Source organism: Lissotriton vulgaris, chromosome 10 (assembly GCF_964263255.1).
Source record: "Lissotriton vulgaris chromosome 10, aLisVul1.2, whole genome shotgun sequence".
Classification (NCBI taxonomy): domain Eukaryota; kingdom Metazoa; phylum Chordata; class Amphibia; order Caudata; family Salamandridae; genus Lissotriton; species Lissotriton vulgaris.
The window spans coordinates 1,017,062,271-1,017,084,090 of record NC_141698.1 but is presented as its reverse complement, the minus strand read 5'-3'; the positions used below and the strand labels follow the sequence as shown (position 1 = coordinate 1,017,084,090).

The window sequence follows — 21,820 nt, the reverse complement described above, 5'->3', positions numbered from 1 at the left end:
TTTACAAGAAACGCTTCTCAATTGTGTTCCAAAAGACTGCAAAAACAGCCCAACAGACTGATGTATGTCCAAGAAGCGAAAATACACTCAATTCACTAGCTTTGACTAGCAGAACACCAAAAATTGCTCTGCATATCTTTATTCGTAAAATTGCTCAGAACAAAGGATCCTTGTATGTATTATGTCCATATTTTAATTCCCTGGGGATACAAAATCACCAAGGAAGAAATATGTTTGTAAATCTAAACCTATTTAGATATTCCCTCTAGGAAAGCCGGCTAATTTACTTCACATCACACTATGGTACCTTCCAAATAAAGCAACACATTCCTCTGTGTGAGCTTTGAAACAGGCATGCCAAAAATATTGCAAAATATACAATATTATAATCAAAATAGTGCTTAATGTACTTTTCGTACATGCACCGTTCAACTAAACCAAATAGAAAAAATTCTCCTCATTACCTGTCTACATAAATTGCAATTCGCATATACAAACCTATACAAATCCAAAAGTTGGCCAACACAAATTCCAAAGTTCCAAAGCTACAGTAAGCGTTACTAAACTACCTTACTCTTCCAAAGCTACAGTAAGGGTTACTAAGCTACCTTACTCTTACCAATCAAAAAGGTTATCCAAATTCTAACTGCCAAGTTCTAAATGACCTAACGGTCTCTTTGTTTTTTTTTAATACTCACGCCAAAAAGGTTCTCAGTCAGGATTATGGCAACGCCCTATATGCAGGTATACCTGCATATAGTTTAAGGCGTTTGCAGTTGATCCAGAACCAGGCAGCACGGTTGGTGTTCAATCTTCCAAAATCCCATCACGTAACACCTCTTCTCAAATCCCTACACTGGCTCCCTGTTCGTGAACGTGTCCAGTTTAAGCTTGCTTCTATCACCTTTCAAGCACGACTGGGCGCGGCTCCGGCCTTCATTACATCCAAGATCGTTCCCTATGTTCCAACTAGGGACCTACGCTCATCTACGCAATCCCTCTTGTCAGTCTCCTGTTCCGGAGGAAGAAATGGGGAGGATCGAAGTTTGCGACCCTTGCCCCAGTCCTATGGAACTCCCTGCCTTTAGAGCTTAGATCTTTAACTCTCTAACCTCAATTCCGGAAAAAACTCAAAGCCCATCTATTTGCTAAATCTTTTACCTAGATCACTTGCAGTTTTTGTTTTCCTCCTTATTATTTTCTGTCACTCTCACCCTGGGGGTCTGTCTATTGCAGCGCCATGAAACCGCTGGTGAAAGTGTCCTATATAAATATTTTAAAACTCAAACTCATGTGGAGGATCAAAATCAGGAAGAGCAGAAATACACCGGGCTGCAGAGACGAAGAATCTCCAGAATCCCTGTGCACAGAGTACCTTCTTAGTAGAATCCTGTCTTGTCCTCCTCAGTAGATTTCTGTCTCCTGACAAGATCACTCTCACAGAATGTCACTTCTCTGATGAAGCCTGCGTTGGCCGCGCCATCTGAAGAACTGAAATCTTCATTCTCAGGGGTCTCACTAATACAAAAGAACTTGGCACAGAAGCTGAAATATGAAAAGACATCTTTATTAAACTTAATAAGTGAGGCCACGTCACACAGAAGCCACAGCAACCGAATGAGGCAGTCTAAAGAGTACAAAACACAGAGGCCTTTTATATGCATAGAGTTACAAACTCAGCATCAAAGAAAGGGGCAGTCCTAGCTTCTGCAAGCATACAAAATAGCTAATATGGACATACAAGATCTGCAAAATATTAGCCAATAGAAAAACATCATGTAACCAGAATGTCCCCCTTACGTTGTGTTTCTGCCCTACCCATAAGTCAATCAATTACAGCACTTATAGGTCAATCAGTAATGGCAGAACATGTCTGTATGCAGTTAGGCCAGCTAGTGTCTGAGATTGCTTTCAAAGCAAGGACAGAGGGGGGTTTTCTACATGTTGCAGTCCAAAGGGCAGAAACACTTCATGAATAGAGCAGTCTGTATAAAGGCAACACAAATTGATGACAAATGTAAGAGGGAGTCAAAATTAAAGAACCTCACTTGAATGTCCCTGTGAAGAAGTTTAAAAACGTCAATAAATTCCCCTTTCCATATCTTATCCTTCGTGAACTTGCTTAAATGAGCCCCCAGAGGCATAGAAACACCCATATAAGGCAAACGTTTAAACATGTCAACTGTCTATGTTCAAGATCTGTTTTGTTTGAACTCTCTTCTACCACTGATGCCTGACCTGGAGTAGACACTGTTCCACCCTCTTTACTGTCCACAACAGAATCTCGTTTAGTATCTAATGTCATATGAGTCCCATCAGTACCCGCGCTTTAATCCACTCTTGCACACTTTGAAGACCACACTGAAATCTCACCTGGCTTATGCTGTGCGTAGAGTTCAGCCAATCCGCCATGCTTCACCCCTTTGCTCTGTTTCTTCATACCCACTCCGCGAGTGCCAGGTTCAGTTCCTTTGTTTTGCAAAAAATATAAGCTGGACAATTCTTTAGTGTGCCCCCCCCGGTAGCCCTGAAAAGTGAGGTAAAGCACCATCTATGTCCTCAGGTTCTGACAGCTCCTCCTCCTCCAATGACTCATTGTCCCCCTTCTGTGGAAAACTACCTACCACCCGTTTCTTATTAAAACTACCAATCATGCCATTGCCGCTAGGCTGCTCCTCATCTCCAATACCACCAACAAATTCCCTCCAATTTACAACTCTGTTGAAATGTTCCAGTTTCTTGTCGACAAGTGGCGTGGGAAATTTCACCCAAAATTCCCCCGTCTTCTTGCTTCTGTCGTTGCAGGACGTTTGATGCCTGGGTGGTGCGCTCTTACTGCCCTTTTTTGTGCCTGGCAGTATTTCTCCCTCGCCGGACCGCAAAATGCCAGATTTTGCAGTTGAAAATTTGCTATTTTGTTGCAATTTATAATGCCACAATTCCCGTACACTGGGGCCTCTGGTCGCAGTGATGCTGGTGTCTTCACGCACTGATTAAACGCCTCATTGATCACTGTGGAATAAACTAAAAAGTGCAGACAATTTATAGCGCCACAGTCTCATAAACTTGGGCTTCTGGTCACAGTGGTGTCTGCAACCCTCGCCAGGGGGTGTGTAAAAACGCCTGTTGCAATCTCACTGTAATGCTGACAAACCTTAACATGTGCAGACAATTTCTAATGCCACAATTCCCGTAAACTGGGGCCTCTTGTCGCAGTGATGCTGGTGTCTTCACGCACTGATTAAACGCCTCATTGGTCACTGTAAAGCAGCGCTTTGGCAGAGACCTGATAAACCTCAGCACCCAAATTGTTTGCGATGTAGAATTCCATTTTTTATAAATGTGATGTTATAACAGGAGAGACATTTACTGTGAGTGGGGTTAAAGTGGAAACAGCAACAAATATGAAATGACTTGACCCAATGAATATCACAAACCACTGATTCTCTCTCCCTCCCGCCCTCCCTCCCCCGCCTGCCACGTCCATGTTCTGTTGTCAGGTGTTTTTATCAAATATCTCTGCCTCTTGTGAGTCTCCGTAGCTCCGGGGGGAGGAGGGTTAATCTGGGCCTCAGTCCCTGTATTCCTGCATACTTTTACCGATTCCGAGTAACCACAGGCCTGTTTTATTTATTTTTCTGAGTTGTCGAGGGGCCTTCTTTTTGCCTGTTTATTCATTTATTTGCAGCCCGTCCCGACGTTGTCCGGGAGCAAAAGGCTGCTTCTGGGCCCCCGGCCGCCCCGACGTAAAGGCTGCTTCAGGGCCCCCTGCAATACTGACACCCGTCACAAATTGTCTGCTCCTTTCCGCGCTCCAGGAAGTCCCTTACCTCTCTTCGGTGCTCCTCCCGCCGAACTCCGTCTTTACTTTTCCTCCCCACGGCTGTACTCCTCGCGCTCCTGATGATGTCAGCACGTACGTGCACACGGCCGGCGCTACTTCCAAGGGACTATTTTTTTAGTAAGGTATATTTTTTAAAGAACATATATTTTTGGGGGTTATATAGCCTATGTCACTCTGCAGACCCTGCCAATTCCAATGATGTATTGGGTGTTTGGATTGGCGCTGTGGTTCCCGAGTTTACACGCCTCAAAGGTTCCCAGTTCTTACTTTATAATAGTAGTACTAGCAGCCCGTCCCAACGTTGTCCGGGTATGAATTGCTGCCGCCAGTAGTATATTGTTTTGTAGGATTTCGTTTTGATAGCATTTCTTATCTGTGACAGGCCTGTGAAACGCTCCGATTCACAGTGCACTGCTGATGCACTTAAGAGTGCGCGCTCAGTAGTGTGTGAACTCGAGTTTCCCTACTTTATTTTTCCTTGCAATATTATATAGCGCGAACTCGACAACATGGCATGAGCACAATTTACATTACAGAAGAACACATTCATTTGTGGTAGGCACGGGGAGACAAAGCGATTTGCCTGGAATCACAGGATGTTGAGCTGATGCCGAGATTCTAACGTAGCTCTCCAGCTCTAAAGTTAGCAATTCTAGAACTTGTGGCGGGAGGTGTGTGTAAAAGTGTATGTCGGTGCTGTCCATCAATGAGAGAGATCTGTGCATTTTTCAAATGGGTGGTGAAAAAATATGAGTATGTTGCTGGAGATGTGGGCCGCCGTGCCACCAATGTACTTACCGGGGGAGGGTAAACACCCATTAATCTGCAACTTTCTTCCCTCATACCATCACTCCGCATACTTTCATTACGAAAGAACCATGACTCCGCGATGCCATTATAACGCATGGCATTACATTTTATATGCTTTTACCACACATACATTTACAACGAAATATGTTGTAAATGCATGAATGATAAAAGCATGTTTTTTTAATGTTTGGATATGGTAAGTATGGGTATAGGGGTATATGTTTTGGGATACTGAGGTATATGTTTTGGGGTGTTTGGGTATTTTAAGGGTTCAGATATAGTTTTGGGTTATGGGGTGCAGGGGTAGTTTTAGGGTTTAGGGATAGGTATGGGTTTTAGGGTACAGGTGTATTTTTAGGGTTCAGGGTTAGGTTTGGGTTTTGGGGTACAGGGGTATTTTTAGGTTTCACGGCTAGGTTTGGGTTTGGGGTACAGGGGTATTTTTAGGGTTCAGGGGTAGGTTTGGGTTTTAGGGTACAGGGGTATTTTAAGGGTTCAGGGCTAGGTTTGGGTTTTGAGGTACAGGGGTATTTTAGGGTTCACAGGTGGTTTTGGGGTACAGTGATATTTTTAGGGTTCAGGGCTAGGTTTGGGTTTTGGGGTACAGGGGTATTTTTAGGGTTCAGGGGTAGGTTTGTGTTTTGAGGTACAGGGGCATTTATAGGGTTCAGGGCTAGGTTTGGGTTTTTGGGTACAGGGGTATTTTTAGGGTTTAGGGATAGGTTTGGGGTTTGGGGTACAGGGTATATTTATAGGGGTAAGATGGGTTAGTGTTTAAGGGTGTTGGGGTATTTTAAGGAGTAAGGGTGGGTTATGATTATGGGGTGCAGGGGTATTTAAAGGGAGCAGGGTGGGATTAGCACACAATATGAGACATGGCATGAAAGGCGGAACGTACCACACGCCTCCAGCGTTTGTCACGCCCACAGCTCAACGCGGACACGCCCACAAGGGACTACTTTGCTGGCACAGTTCTTTTACCTTTTAAATGTATATGGTGGGTGTCTGCATAGCCTATGTCCTTCTGCTGTAACTGCCCTTTCCAACGCTGTATTGGGTGTTGTGATTGGTGCTGTGAATTGAAAATATACCCAATGCACTCAAAGGTTATTACGTCAATAAGTAATATTATAGACAGCAAAAAAATAATAATGTACAATGCGACAGAGAGATGTAGGAATCTCCAGTGGAGGAGTGGACCGATGGAGTCCTTTATTATGTATAACAGCCAGCCGACACGTGTTTCATCGCTGATTGCGAATCCTCAGGGCTAATTGTGGCTGTATTACACCGGGAGGTCGCTTAGCTGGTGATACTTCCGACCCAGCCGGGCCCTTGACCTTCGTGTGTCTGACCAGACACACGATCGGGACTAATACGCAGCGACGGTACGATATTCTTAGGTACCGGGCTTTCTCGGACATACATGAGTCGTACCCGACTCTGTCTGCACTACAACAGCGTGAACACTTGCAAGACTTGATTTGTGTACACGCCCGAATATACAACGTTTTTACAAGTTCCGATTGATTGGATTAGCATAGGATATATTTTCAACGGATTTGCGCCGCATATAGGGGTTTGCAGCCTCTTCACTGTTTTCTACTTATCGAAGGTCAAGGGCCCGGCTGGGTCGGAAGTATCACCAGCTAAGCGACCTCCCGGTGTAATACAGCCACAATTAGCCCTGAGGATTCGCAATCAGCGATGAAACACGTGTCGGCTGGCTGTTATCTATACTACTATTATAAAGAGAGAACATGCACCTTTGAGCCAGGTAAACTCGGGAACCACAGCGCCAATCCACACACCCGATACATTGTAGAAATTGTCACGGTGTGCATATGGACATAGGCTATAAAAAATAAAAATATAACGTACATTTCAAAATATAACTTTTAAAAAAAAGTAGTGCCCTGGAAGTAGCGCCGGCTGCGACGATGCTCTGGTCGCGACGTAGCGCTGGCCGCGATGTGCGTGATGAGGACGTGCGTGATGACGAGGAGGAGAGACATGGAGCTAGTGTGAAGAGAGGAGCGCGGGCGCGTCATGGCGAAGAGGAGCGGCGGGCAGGAGCGGCAGATCAGGTAAAGTAAATGCTCATTAAAATCGCGGCGGGAGGGGGGCGGGGGAGGCGGGCGGGAGCGGGTGTGCACAGAGGGCCAGGCGGGAGGAGTGGGGGCGGGAGGGAGTCGGGACGGGAGGGGGTCGGGGCGGGAGCGGGTGTACTGCCCCCAGCCCCTTTCTGCCCCAGGCAATGCTAGTCTATCTATACTACTATTATAAAGAGTGAGCCCAAACCTTTGAGGCGGGTAATCTCAGGAACCACAGCACCAATCACAAACACACCTAAAAGGCTTTGAGTCAGAAAAGGACAATGGGTGCACAACCAGAAGTGAATACACTGGTAATGGAGAAGCAAAATAGATGGTGCACCTGGGTGAGTGGGGAGCCCTTGGACCACTTGATGTTTGGTAGGGGAACTACCAAATACATGAATTGAAAATATACCCAATGCACTCAAAGGTTATTACGTCAGTAAGTAATATTATAGACAGCAAAAAAATAATAATGTACAAGGCGACAGAGAGATGTAGGAATCTCCAGTGGAGGAGTGGTCCGATGGAGTCCTTTATTATGTATAACAGCCAGCCGACACGTGTTTCATCGCTGATTGCGAATCCTCAGGGCTAATTGTGGCTGTATTACACCGGGAGGTCGCTTAGCTGGTGATACTTCCGACCCAGCCGGGCCCTTGACCTTCGATAAGTAGAAAACAGTGAAGAGGCTGCAAACCCCTATATGTGGCGCAAATCCGTTGAAAATATATCCTATGCTAATCCAATCCAGGGCACTACTTTTTTTTAAAAGTTATATTTTGAAATGTACGTTATATTTTTATTTTTTATAGCCTATGTCCATCTGCACACCGTGACAATTTCTACAATGTATCGGGTGTGTGGATTGGCGCTGTGGTTCCCGAGTTTACCTGGCTCAAAGGTGCATGTTCTCTCTTTATAATAGAAGTATAGATAACAGCTATTCATGGCTAAGGTGTGCACAACATCAGAATTTGGTGAGTCAACTGTAATACACTGAAAAGCATCGCCATTTGCTTGAGATATCACAGGGGCTAAACTTCTGTCCATTGATACTGTTGGTGAAATGACATTCTTCCCAACCTTATTCAATCCAAAAATGTTAATGTCCCTCTCAACTGTATTTACTTCAGCAAATAATGTGGGCCTATCCCCGATCTGGTCACCAGATGGCGGACTGGTTACAATAGAAGCTTTGCTAAAAGAGACTCTTTTCCGCATGGGACCTTTCTTAAAGTTTGTTCGTCTTTTAATATGACAAGTGGGCAGTGGGTGAGTGCGCACCTTATTGCCTTTCCCTCGTGATGGCTTTTGAGTGGATTCAACCGGCAGGACCGCCGGAGCCAGCACTGGGGGAGCAGGAGACTGCTCATTCTTTGAGAACTTTTTAAACAGGGAGTCGTCTTTAGAGGAAGGTGCCGGCGAGTCCTCGCTAGACAGGCAAGCGACTGCAGCCGCGGATACACCCCTCGCTGCCTGGCGCCCCCCCCCCCCCCAGCCCAACCCACGCCTGTAAATCCTCGCGGTCCGCCTCGGCAACCATTCAGAGCGCTTCCCTGACAGAAGAGGCTGTCTGCTCCATCCCTGCAGCCAAGGGGTTATAAATACTTCAAATACACGCATGACGAGCCGCCAAAATGTCTCGCTCTCCTCCCTGCCGCCTCAAAGTGCGCTGCATGGAACGTTACGTTTCACGCTTGCGCCTTGCCACTCCTGTCCAATCCCCGCAAGCCCCCCACCTGCGAGCAGCAGAGGGGCATACCAAAGCCCGAAAAAGCCCCGGGGCCCCCATTTAATTCATTAAGAGGCCGACAGGGCGTGCGCACGGCACCATAATTAATGAAGAGAGGCTTAGAGGCTGTTACATTGGCCTGCGCGCGGCGCACTATTTAATTTATGAGGACTTGGGGAGGCCGTTCGCAGTGGAGCACCATTGTATTTGTGAATATTTGAGAATATTTGAAGAGGCTTGCTTGCAGAGGCTCGCTGAGAGTGAGAGGGCCCCTGGAGCGTGCCCCCCCCCCCCCCCCGGGGCTGCGGGGGCCTGTGTTACGCCCTTGCCCGTGCTTCTGTTTAGTAAAGGCCCCCAGATGGTGCCCGTACTGTACTTTGATGCCAACAAAGGGAACCCAGAGTGTTCGCAAATAAGAACTCAGGCCGCCGGTCCGAATGAGAGTGAGCTGGCAGAACCAATGCAGCCACAGCTGAGCTACAGCGCCAAGGTACGATTCAGTGAGCTACGTGTGTGAAATGAATCCTCAGGGGGGGGGGTTGCGATCTGTCATGTGATGAACCAGAGTCAAACTCTGCCCTTAGCGGGATCGGAGTCCACCACTCCACACTACTCAAACTATAGCGACTACTCGGTAAAGTGCCATGAGAAGCCGTAGAATTTTTTGAGGATGTAAAATGGCTTTATTCAGCTTGTAAACTGGATGCAAGATTGAACTGATGGTCTGATTAATTCATTTAAAAAAGAGGTAAACCACACAGGTTCAAACTTGAGTTTATTCATATACAAAATACAATAAATAAATAAATACAATGATAAATACAGATATTTTCAAAACCTTACTAATAGAATGATGTACACATTGAAACAACTTCAAGAATGTGATGAAGAATATATTAAATAAAGAGTTTTAGTACAGGTGGTCAATATCAAACTCAAGAGATGGGGTGAATTCTCTCGAGCCAGGCGAGGTCTCGGCCATCTAGGACTTTGCAGTGATCTATGACTTTGGAATACTCGTCCAAGATGGTAAAGGTTTGTTGCATTTTTATGAAAGGCACCAGCCTTTTCAGGTTCGACTGCATCCCAGGATGACTGTGTTCTGTGTTGTACAACCCTGTCATAGGGTAGAGAGGGAGTCCTTTCTCCTTGCTTCGACTAGAGTCACGGGCACCCTTCCTGCGCCACTAGGTGGCGCTCTCCCCACACAAGTCCATCACAACTTCTCATCCTCCATGCTGAATCCTCCAATGACGTAGGATTGCTGGGAAGGGTCCTCGGAGCTCTTGGGCAGCGTGTGCTCTGTGATGGAACTGGACGAGTATGGCGGCTCCATGGGGGCCTCGGCGAAGGCGCTGGAGACAAGATCGGAGCTGTGCTTCATCTGGATCTGCTTAAACAGCTGGAGCACCTGTAATGAGAGACACCGGCGCCATTACTGCAGGAGCAATGCCATGACTTCACCACCAGGGGGTCTGGACAAAGCATGACTGACTGCAGGCCTCCCCCTCGAAGAGAGCTAGAATGGAATCTTCCACTCTCCTGACAGTGCGTTCAGGCTGTACTCAGAGCTGTGACTGGACGTGAGGGCTGCAGTAATTCAATGTCTGTTCTTCTAAGAAACTAATGCATATCTGCCAAGGTTTCAGATTGCTATGTGTGACATTTTCATAATGTCAGAGTAATTATGAGTGACATTTTATAATAAATATAATGTACGTAAAACAGTGGATGCAATTAATTTATTGTGTGCTCTCGAGAATATAGATATTTGTTTCCGGGTCGCCTTGTTAATATTAAAATGTAAGAAACTAATGCATATCTGCCAAGGTTTCAGATTGCTATGTGTGACATTTTTATAATGTCTGAGTAATTATGAGTGACGTTTTAACGACTTTTTAAATGCTATGAGTAACACTATCTCACGAGCTCACCTCGGCCATCTATGCACTAGTCCCCTCTCTGAATTTACTGCCTTCTTGGATATGCTCAACTAGACCCTACTTCAAACACATACTCTTGGCATGACATGACTCCTCTCCTGATATGTTCATACCCCACAATTTCTTCTCTGGGGCTTCCACATTTTACTCTTATCAGCAGCATTGTGTGTGGCATCAAACTGAAGTGAGAAATGTCCTTAAATATGGCCCCTGAGAGTCCAATCTTCAGGTTTGCTTCCTCCCTAGATATTCAAACATCCTTCTTGTGGTGGCACTCCTGTAACTCCACATGCAAACCTCTGCCCTGGACATCCAACATCCTAGGCTCCACACACACTCTCTCTCTCTCTTTCTCTCTATGTCTCTTTGTCTCTCTCTGTCTCTCTCTCTCTCTGTGTCTCTGTGTCTCTCTCTCTGTCTCTGTCTCTCTCTCTCTCTCTGCTCTCTCTCTCTCTCGCTCACTCTGTCTGTCTGTTTCTCTCTCGCTCTCTCTCTCTTTCTCTGAAATCTAATGCTCTCCTTTCCCCTCTCTATTCCCAATGTCCAAGAGCACGTGATCAGTTGCCTTCCTTGTATTTGCCACTGGATGACACTACACACACACATGCTCACAAAGGGACAAACAAACACACAACCACACACAGAGGCTCACAGATGCACAGCACACACAAACACACACACTCTACTTACGTGGGATTTGGGCACCGTTCCTATCCGGAAGAACCCGATGGTCCCACTGTCGATCTTGGTGCAGTTGACGATGGTGGAGGCGATGTTCTCTGGAGAAGGCCCATTGCAGAGGACTCCGTCCACCTGAGGAGCAAAGCCACACGTGAGATCACTGCCCACAGACTCCCATCACACAGGCAGCTGCGGGGCTTCCACGGATACTAAAATAATTATAATCCTCTATTTGTAAAGAGCACAGCTACCCGTAGGTTTCCCAGTGCTGGAGGCCGTCAGGAAGATTAAGCAAGCTATTGCCCAGAGTCACATAGTGCAGGGCAGACCCCTGCCGCCGGTGCCGGGGATCGAACCGTGATCCCCAGTGTCTGGCGCCAGTCGCCCTGACCGCTGCGCCACACCTCTTCCACAACAATGGCATCCTTATCTTTATTTCAGGGTCTGGTTGGACCTCCTTCTCACCAAAGACATGGTGGGCCCCTCAACAGGGAGCTGTCTACTCTACTGAATAATCCTGTTGTATCATCATCCAGTCATTACTCTCTGGAGTGTTTAAGAATAACACAAACATTATTAAATATGAGGTCACCATCTCCCCTATCGACCAGGATTCCTCCACTGCAGAGGCCTCACTTTCACTGCAGTATGAGTGACATCACACAACACCTTCACTTATATCCACCATCTTTCGTTCCTACAAATATTGGTCACAACTGCCCGAGGCTTTGCATGGACAACAATCCACTCTGATCCTCTCTGGATACAGCCTGTATCTTCACCATCCTGCTCCAGGGTCAGAACTGATGCTCCAGTACTTTAAATAAGCATTGGCCAATCCTGGAGCCCTCAGGATACAGCATGGTTATTCATCATCCTGTTGTGGGGATCACCTACGGGCAAAGTGCACCCCTTAACCCTTCTCCACTAGGGCTCCCCTCCACGCATCCCAGTCATCTTCATCATCCTAATCAGAGGACCACCCTCAGATACTGTGAGCATCCTACTCACCCTGTTGTGGGTATCCCCCACACATGCGCACCCTTCAACATCCTACTCTGGGATTCCCCACACATGCTGCACACACCTTCAACATCCTACGCTGGGATTCCCCACACATGCTGCGCACACCTTCAACATCCTACTCTGGGATCCCCCACACATGCGCACCTTTCAACATCCTACTCTGGGATTCCCAACACATGCTGAACACACCTTCAACATCCTACTCTGGGATTCCCCACACATGCTGCGCACACCTTCAACATCCTACTCTGGGATCCCCCACACATGCTGTGCACACCTTCAACATCCCACTCTGGGATCCCCCACACATGCTGCGCACACCTTCAACATCCTACTCTGGGATCCCCCACAAATGCTGCACACACCTTCAACATCCTACCCTGGGATCCCCCAAATATGCTGTTCATACCTTCAACATCCTACTCTGGGATTCCCCACACATGCTGCGCACACCCTCAACATACTACTCTGGGATCCCCCGCACATGATGCGCACACCTTCAACATCCTACCCAGGGATCCCCCACACATGCTGCAAACACCTTCAACATCCTACTCTGGGATCCTCCACACATGCAGCGCACACCTTCAACATCCTACTCTGGGATCCACCACACATGCTGCGCACACCTTCAACATCCTACTCTGGGATCCCCCACACATGCGGCGCACACCTTTAACATCCTACTCTGGGATCCCCCACACGTGCTGCGCACACCTTCAACATCCTACTCTGGAATCCCCCACACATGTTGTGCACATCTTCAACATCCTACTCTGGGATCTTCCCTAGATATAGGAGAGGGACCATCACATCTTTTTGAAATGCTTTGCAGTCAGTAAACTAAGTTCTCAACGGTCACCTAGTCCCATGGAGCAATTTTAAACTTTATCCAGACTTTATCCAGTGTATATTTGGCAAGAAAACCTACCAAATATTAGTAACTAAATCAGATCTATCTAGAAAAACCTACTTTCATCAGGATAATTGACAGTGCACATGGGCTATCCCTGGTAAATGTTGTCTATTCAATGCAGGCCACGCAGAAGACTCCTTGGTCTATCAGGACTCTGGGCTCTGAACAGTGTCCTCAGATACACCTCTTGTGCTTGTAATGGTACTTACCTTGTCTCCCATCTTGGCGTACACTTGGTTGTGGTGAGTGGTATCAGCTTCTCCGCTCGGATTGGCTGATGAGACCACAATGGGCCCAACCTGGTGAGACACAAAGAAACAGAGTAGGAGATTCAACTCACTTTCATTGGGCACAAAGCAGTGTCCCCCTTCACCCTCCCCAGATATAGAGAGATGTGTTTACATATCTTCCATGTGTGCTGGTGAAACCCTCCCATGCTCGAGCAGGACTGGCAGTTCAGTGCCACTCATGCCCCCGCAAAGGGTGCAGCAGACTGAAAGCCATGCTCATCACTGGTGGCAGAACAGTGCCAGCCATGCCCGGGCAGTGCTGGCATCCTGCTACCACCAGACAACTCACCAGGTCAATCAGAGATGTGGTCACAGAACAATCCGGGATCCTGATGGCGATGCTCTCTGCGGTGCCAATGTACTTAGCGGAGTCCTCCAGTCCGAAGCACTGCAGCCACTCGCCTGTGGGTTCAAGAAGACAGAAAGGTGTGAGCAGGGCTTATTTTGGGCAGGTGTCTGCCATTGAAAGGCACCAGCACTCATGTTTGGGGACCACAGTTTTTTTATTTCATCATCACACCTGGACCTCAGAGCAAGAGGACAAAGGCAGAAAAGAGAGAAATAAGGAAGAAGTGAAAGAAAGGAAAACAGCGACAATGAAAGCAAGGATGAAGAAAGTTCAAAATGAGATAAAGAGACAAGAAGTGCAGGGCTGTGGGAGAAAGAGGCATGAGGAGGAACAAGGTCAGACAGCCTTGGTATTTGCTAAACCCCACCATTCAGGAAAGCTATGGGCCCCTCCACTTAAAAACTAACCACTGATGTGAGTCCTGCATGATGGAGAAATACACAAAAAACACTGGTAAAGTGAGGGGGTACCCTTGGAAATACCCCAATACCATGCAGTCACTGTGAGTGACTATGCATCAGTCGAACGTGGCCCTCTCCTGCGCGCTCACAAGAGCGCCCTCACTTCCCAAGCCACAGGAGGATCCTATGGTGTGCACTAAACTCACAACGTGCCCTGCTGCTGTTCAGCTCATCCCTGGAAGCCAATATTCAACGAGGCCATGACTCAAAGCCTCTATATTACCAGCTTTCAAACTACACAGGTGCTCGCACTATAGGTAGGAAGGGTCAGATGATGAACTAACATCTCCTTATAGGCAAAAAGCATGCAAAGGACAATATTCACCCTGTAGACGGGGCTCTGATAATGGAGAGGATCCCTATTGGGATATGTCAGGCCATGTAAAGATGTCACCTTATAGGTGTGGGTCAGATGATGAAGAGAAACTTCCATCTATACAAGATACAAACAGCAAAGTGTGCACATCCACACAGGCGGGGTCTGGTGATGGAAAGGTTCACTCCCTGTAGAGAAAGATACAGGTCAGTGAGAGGACAGTGTTCATCCTATGAATGGGGTCAGATAATGGAGAGGTTCACTCCCTGTAGAGAAAGATACAGGTCAGTGAGTGGGCGGTGCTCTTCCTATGGGTGGGGTCAGACAATGGAGAGGCTCAGACCCTGTAGAGAAAGATACAGGTCATGAACGGATAGTGCTCATCCTATGAGTAGGGTCAGATAATGGAGAGAGGCTCAGACCCTGTAGAGAAAGATACAGGTCAGTGAGCGGGCAGTGCTCATCCTATGAGTGGGGGCAGATAATGGAGAGGCTCAGACCCTGTAGAGAAAGATACAGGTCAGCTAGTGGACACTGTTCATCCTATGAGTAGGGTCAGATAATGGAGAGAGGCTCAGACCCTGTAGAGAAAGATACAGGTCAGTGAGTGGGCGGTGCTCTTCCTATGGGTGGGGTCAGACAATGGAGAGGCTCAGACCCTGTAGAGAAAGATACAGGTCGTGAACGGACAGTGTTCATCCTATGAGTGGGGTCAGATAATGGAGAGAGGCTCAGACCCTGTAGTGAAAATTACAGGTCAGTGAGCGGGCAGTGCTCATCCTATGGGTGGGGGCAGATAATGGAGAGGCTCAGACCCTGTAGAGAAGGATACAGGTCAGTGAGAGGACAGTGCTCATCCTATAGGTGGGGTCAGATAATGGAGAGGGTCAGACCCTGTAGAGAAGGATACAGGTCAGTGAGAGGACAGTGCTCATCCTATAGGTGGGGTCAGATAATGGAGAGGGTCAGACCCTGTAGAGAAGGATACAGGTCAGTGAACGGACAGTGTTCATCCTATGGGTGGGGGCAGATAATGGAGAGGATCAGACCCTGTAGAGAAGGATACAGGTCAGCGAGCGGGCAGTGCTCATCCTATGGGTGGGGTCAGATAATGGAGAGGGTCAGACCCTGTAGATAAGGATACAGGTCAGTGAGCGAGCAGTGCTCATCCTATGAGTGGTGGCAGATAATGGAGAGGCTCAGACCCTGTAGAGAAGGATACAGGTCAGCGAGCGGACAGTGCTCTTCCTATGGGTGGAGGCAGATAATGGAGAGGGTCAGACCCTGTAGATAAGGATACAGGTCAGCGAGCGGGCAGTGCTCATCCTCTGCAGTTATGGAGCAGAATATTTACAAGAACGCCCAAGATCCAAATAATCACTAAAGATCCTCCTTAGACTCACAGAGCAGGCAGTATGTTGGTGCTTGTCCTATATACATGGATCAGGTAATGTAGAGGCCTCCTCCGTATAGACATGTGAAGGATAAAGCACAGGTGTTGGCAGGACAGGCGACTCTAATGTAACGGGTCAGATCACACTCAGAATTTGTGGTGAATGTTTGCAACAGGAGCGGTAAAGAAAAAGTACATGAGGGAACATGGAAACAATCCTACATGGAAGCTGAAGAGCATGTATGGTCTGTGTGTACACATGAAGCATTGAAGCCTGGGGCGGGTGGGACCGGGTCCTAGTCTGCAGTCACAATTAATGTGTGTGGTAGGTTTGTATCCAGATGATGGGTGTTACTTTTCTCATCTTTCCCCCTTGTTTGTGGTCATGACCTGGGATCTGCTGGTCTTCATGTGCTCTCAGATACAGAGCCCCTGCTCACCTCTTGGTATGACCAGGCTCATCTGCGAAGGCCAGGCCGCCTGCATGAAGTCCCAGAGCAGAGAGCTGAACAGGTGTCTAGCCGGCTCCAGCTGCTTCAAGGTCGAGATCCAGATGGACATGGGGGCGTCCTTGGGCTTCAGCTTTGTCCTGGAAGGAAACAAGACAGAGGTCAACTGAGTGAAGGGACGAGATCCATCTCACTGGGATTGGAGGATCCAGAGTTGAGATTCTGGCCAATCTTAGACCACCAGCAGGGACATGATGATGGAAAAAGGAAGATTTAGGATGAGATCTACTCTCCATCTTAAGACTGAACGATTTATACAGTCATATAGAGCAAGACACTGGTCCTTTTCACTTTTCACAAAATGAATCCTGGCTGTTAGTGGTTTTTCACATGCCTCAAAAGGTGCAGAAAGAGGGATAGTACTGCTGGTCTGTTCTCAGTTTTATAAGGACGTTTAGTTTCTTCTTTACAGAAGTGTCCTAGGTTACTTGTTTGTTGTTGCTTCATTTCCAGGGGTTCTCTGCTCTTGGTATATTGTTGTTTCTTTCTCGGGTTTCCTCAATGTAATTGGTGTTTGGCTATTTCATTCTGTGGTTCTCATTGTTATAAGAATTCATCAATCTAAAATATTCAATATTGATTGAAAATAAGGGCTGTGAAGATAACACTCACCTGTACACCTTCTCCACGGCCGCTGGCCGGTTACAGGCTCCCACCACCGCATACACCGTGTCTGTGGGGACACCACAGATTCCTCCATCCTTCATGATTTCTGCAACAGAAGAGCAAGAACCCCATGATTATAGGTAAGGCACCCTGTTTTCCGTTTTTACTGATTTTTGCAGATAAATGCAGACAGAAAACATTTATTTTTTTGCATGTATTTATTTAAAAAAAAAAGGATTTTCCCTCAGAATCTCCTTACCTGCGATCTGCTTGACGGATGTGGCCCTCCTGGCAGGAAGGTGGGGGCACTTGGAGGCTCCACCCCCAAGCCCCTGGAGCTGCAGAAGTGGGCGGCCCATGGGCAGCTGGGGTTCTTCAAAGGTGTTACTGACCAGCCCAGCCAGGAAGCAGTAGAAGCTGACCAGGCCAAAGATGATGGTGACGGCAATGTCATACCCAACTGGGAGGGCTGCGACGGCATCCAATAGAAAACTGATGAGGATGAGTTCAAAGGTGAGGCAATACAGGAACCAGGCTTTGCTTAGGAACAGCGTGCAGAAAATAATGAACCCATTCAAGAGCATGAAGCAGATGATGCCCACAGCCACGTGGAAGCCCCTCGTGGGGCCGTAGAGGCCACCGTACCTGATGAGACCCCAGATGATCCACATAACTCCATAAAGAATAAAGGTGCTGCTCTCAAGGGTCTTACCACGCGAGAAGGCTACAGAGCCACAAACAAACTTCAGAAGCCCTCCAGCTACCACCACCCACGGTAGGACGACAGTGGCACGTGCGTCTGTTGGGTCCACACACATAGTGATTGCAAAGGCGGCCAAAATGCTGCCTGCGTGGCCAAGCACCTCTCCATCCGCATACTTAGAATAGCCGAGGTAAGGAACATGCAGGTCTTTTTCTTGACGTAACTTGAAAATGCTAATAGGTGTGAACAGGCTATTAACAATCCCCTCCCCTGTTGGAATCTTGGTGGCCGCTTTCATGTTGTAAAGTTTAATGAGTGTCATAAGTGCTGAAGCCACGTAGATAGCCACATTCACTCCTTGTGATCCACCATGGAAGAAACCAATGGGACGTGACGCTAAAGCGATGCAATAGGTCACATAAAACAACGGATACAGCCCATCCACCAGGCTCCTACCAGCCATGAATACAGCCAAGACCATGAACAGGAGCAGAAAGACCACCAGTAATGGGACAGGGAAAATGGGTTCAGTGGCCTGCCAGAACTGGTAGAGCAAGGAATACCCTTCAGCGAACCGCAGGATGGAGGTGAAGCCAAAGAAGGTGGCCGCCAGGGTATCCAAGCATCGATAGGACAGGATGCAGACCCCAATCTGGAAGACCCCCGCCATCCAAAGCCAAGGCACCTGCCCCACAAAGAGACTGGTGGTCACTCCCAGGACCCTGCACCCAAAGACGCTGGCGGACACCATATTCAAGATCAGCCCAATGATGACCAGGTCGTTGCTGCTGGCGGTCATGGGTGACCCTTGGGGGATGGTTTTAGCCGTAGCCAGATCTGTGCCAGGGAGGGTGACCAACTTCCCAGTAAGTATATAGAGGAGCCTCCCTCCACCAAAGTACGCCCCAACGAGACAGACAATGAGGTGGTTAGAAGCCACCGCCGAGGCACCAAAGCTACTGTCATAGTATGTGGCGGTTTCATGGGCAGCGGAGAGCGAGATGGCCAACGCCATCATGGCGAGGGCAGCCTCCTTCTGAAGGACGGCCACCAGACTGATGATGAGCAGTCCCAGGGTGAAGGCTGCAAGACCAGGGACCATGGCATTACGAAGATCAAGGGACCCGCTGAGGACCCCCTGCCCGTCCATGATATGGATCACTCCCTTAGAGCACCATAGCGCTGAGACCGTCAGGCAGAAGGACGCAAACAAGGGGACAGGACCACGGCTCCTGCGGACTCCTGCGGGAGAGAAGAAGGGAGAAGTAAATATAGGAAGGAAGAAAATTAGAGACACAAGTAGGTGACAATGTAGAGATGGGAAAGAGAGTGAAAGATTTGAAAGGAAGAAGTTAGTATAGGAAAGATGGAATTAAAGAGAAAGAAAGCTGAATGGAGGGATCATTAGAGGAATGAAAGAGATTGGGTGAGATGAGACCGAGAAAGAGAGATGGGAGACATAAATGTAAGTAAAAAAGGGAACTAGACAGTGAAACAAGAGACAAAGTGCTAATAAGAGGATTGAGAGGCGAAAATAAGAAAGGAGGTAGGAAAAGAGAGAGGTAAATATAGGAAGAAAGAAAATTAGACAAACAAAAGGGAGAGGATGGGAAAAGAGAAATGAGGAGTGATGAAGAGAAAGAGGAGTAACAAAGAGAGGAGAGAAAGATAGAAGGGAAAAGTAAATACAAAATAAAGAAAACTATACAATGAAAAGTGAGGCAACGGAATAAAAAGAGGGACGGCAGAAAGGAGAGAGAGAGTGACAAGCAGAGAGACTGAGTAAATGAAAAATAAATGTAAGGAAGCGGGTAGTGTGAGGAATGAGATAAAGATAGTAGATGGAGACAGGAAGAGAGACAGAAGGGAGAAGTGGCTAAACAGGGAAAAGAAAATCATTGAAAGAAAGGAATGATAAAAGTAGTGGAAGAAAGAAAAACAAAGAGTAAAATGATGATTCGAGGGAGGAAGAAGAGGGGGAAACAAGATCGAGAAATGGAAAAAGAAAATGCGTCAGATCAGCATGAATTTAACTTCCAGTCTTCCCTGGCTGATAGTTTTTACTAATTCAGCAATATCTCAGCCAGAGCCGGGGTCAGGCTTTATAGATTCCTGGACTGCACTTTATTTACCCACCATTGACCCACAGAACCGGCACCAGGCTTTTCGACAGGTTTACTTTCCTATCATTATACGAAAGAAGGGGTCTCTTCTCACTCATAACCCCGAGGCCCTCCCACAGGGTGGGCGAGGGAAGGCTTCCTCTCTGGGCATCTCCGCCTAGCATTAGTTTCAAGCAGGGTCGGATTGGGACTGAAAATCGGCCCGGGCACACACAAAAAATCGGCCCTCATTTGCATAATTCCTTTCTTCGTAATTGCATTAAAAAGGAAGGGGCTTCAATAAATGCACGCATTAGTTTACACTACGGAAACACACCTGAAAACAAGTGAGGCCACTTCTACTGAGGCCCCCTGCTCCGCTCAGTATGTGCAGACATTAAGGGGCCGGCCAGCGAGACAAAGGGAGTGATACCTCTGCCTGTTGCTAAACCGGGGGTAGGGGATCGGCGGTGTTGGTGGCGAGGGAGGGTGGTAATGAGCGCCCATCTGCCTGTAGAAAGGCCACTCAGCCACCAAATGGGCCGCTGGCTGTATTGTGAAAATAGAGACACCGCCCAAATCGGCCCCAGAGTGCTCAAAAGCAGCCCACAGCAGTAACCAGACACCGGCCCCTCGGGCATTGCCCGAATGCCCGTGTTACCAGTCCGAGGCTGGTTTCAAGCACTAAATTTCCATATTAAGTTGTCAAAAAGGCGCATTAAAGCAATCATGATATATTTAGGCACTGTGTCGCTCTAAGTCTCAGCCGTGTGCCCCCCTCCCTACTCCCCCTGAAACCCACGAATGTGATCTCACCTGTATATCCCAGCAGAGCTGCCAATATGACCAGCAGGACCCCCAGGGGTGTACTGGGGATGAGGGGCGTGGCTCTGGAGGAGCTGTATGACGTCACTGCCAGCAGGAGGGAGCCTGGAAGAACAGCAAAGACAGCCATGATGCAAAGATAAACAAAACACACGCCTGCCAGGGACCCCCTTTAGGAGGGAGTCTTGAAACAGAACAGAGACAGGCATGAAATGATAACTTACACTCACACCAGCCTCTCTCCCGTCTTGGGAGGAGCCCGGATACACAGCAAAGACATCCGTGACACAAACACACTCCTGTTCCTTTCAGATCTCCGCAGCACGCGCCTTAACCCAGAAAACACCTGTCACTTTACTATTCCAATATTCAATAATGATTGGTCACAGGTGAGGTACTGTGTTAAAGCGCCTACATGGCTGTATTCAAACATGAGCTGAGCTATAGGGACCGAAGACTTCCTGAGAGGCTTCTGCTCTGAAGGCCGGTGGAGCCGAAACAGTCAGTCGCACTGAGTTGTGAAGATAGCATGTCACTGACTCTCGCCAGCTCTACCGGCTCCTGGCCCTAACCCATCCTAAACCATTCTCTTATGCCTCAGAAAACAACTCAACACTTATATGATTCGATTCCCCTACACCTCATCTAAACAGAGCCCAGGACTCTCCATTCACCAAGCGCTTGCCTGCCTCAATCGGATTTTAGCGCTATATAACGCACCAAACCTGACGTAAATGGCAGTATGGGTCCTACCTGCAGAGATGGACAAGATCCCAATGGAATAGTGAAGGGGCTCTGGGGCCTTCCCTGGATCCGGCATCCTGCGGCTGGAGTCAATCTGGATTGAGTCTGAAGTATGGGCCGAATCCGAGTGAGTCCGTAGTATGGGGTTGAACCGTGAGTGAATCCGGAGTGAGTCCGGAGCGTGGGTGAATCTGGAGCCCGTCAGGCTGGGGTAGCTGGAGTGTGCCCGGGTCAGTCACCGCTGGTGTCTCACCCCACACCCGGCCCAGCCGCTCTTTATCTGCAGTGTCCACTAGGGGGCGTGTCTAGTCGATGTCACTCAAGGGGCAATGGGATTTTCCCAAAGTGCAGCGCCTTGTTTCCTGCCCCCCCCCCCCTCCCTCCCTGCTGGGTGCGACGCATGAAGGGGAGTTTCACAGCAGCAGGGGTCACACCTCACAAACAGAACAGTGTCCAGGACAGGCAAGGACA

General features: G+C 48.0%; 2 protein-coding genes across 2 annotated transcripts; both read right to left on the bottom strand.

The window, feature by feature from the left end:
* Window positions 1–4,374: 4,374 nt before the first annotated feature.
* LOC147689208 (uncharacterized) lies at window positions 4,375–8,376 on the bottom strand. The gene is made up of 2 exons (XM_086939893.1): window positions 7,685–8,376; window positions 4,375–4,399 (listed from the first exon to the last, which is right to left on the bottom strand). Exons 1-2 carry the CDS (start codon window positions 8,374–8,376, stop codon window positions 4,375–4,377), a joined length of 717 nt encoding a protein of 238 aa, XP_086796019.1.
* Window positions 8,377–9,701: 1,325 nt separating this feature from the next.
* LOC147689207 (uncharacterized) lies at window positions 9,702–21,425 on the bottom strand. Its single transcript, XM_086939892.1, has 9 exons — window positions 21,359–21,425; window positions 20,597–20,710; window positions 17,235–18,920; window positions 16,982–17,081; window positions 16,301–16,449; window positions 13,631–13,743; window positions 13,261–13,350; window positions 11,119–11,241; window positions 9,702–9,896 (listed from the first exon to the last, which is right to left on the bottom strand). Exons 1-9 carry the CDS (start codon window positions 21,423–21,425, stop codon window positions 9,702–9,704), a joined length of 2,637 nt encoding a protein of 878 aa, XP_086796018.1.
* Window positions 21,426–21,820: the final 395 nt, after the last annotated feature.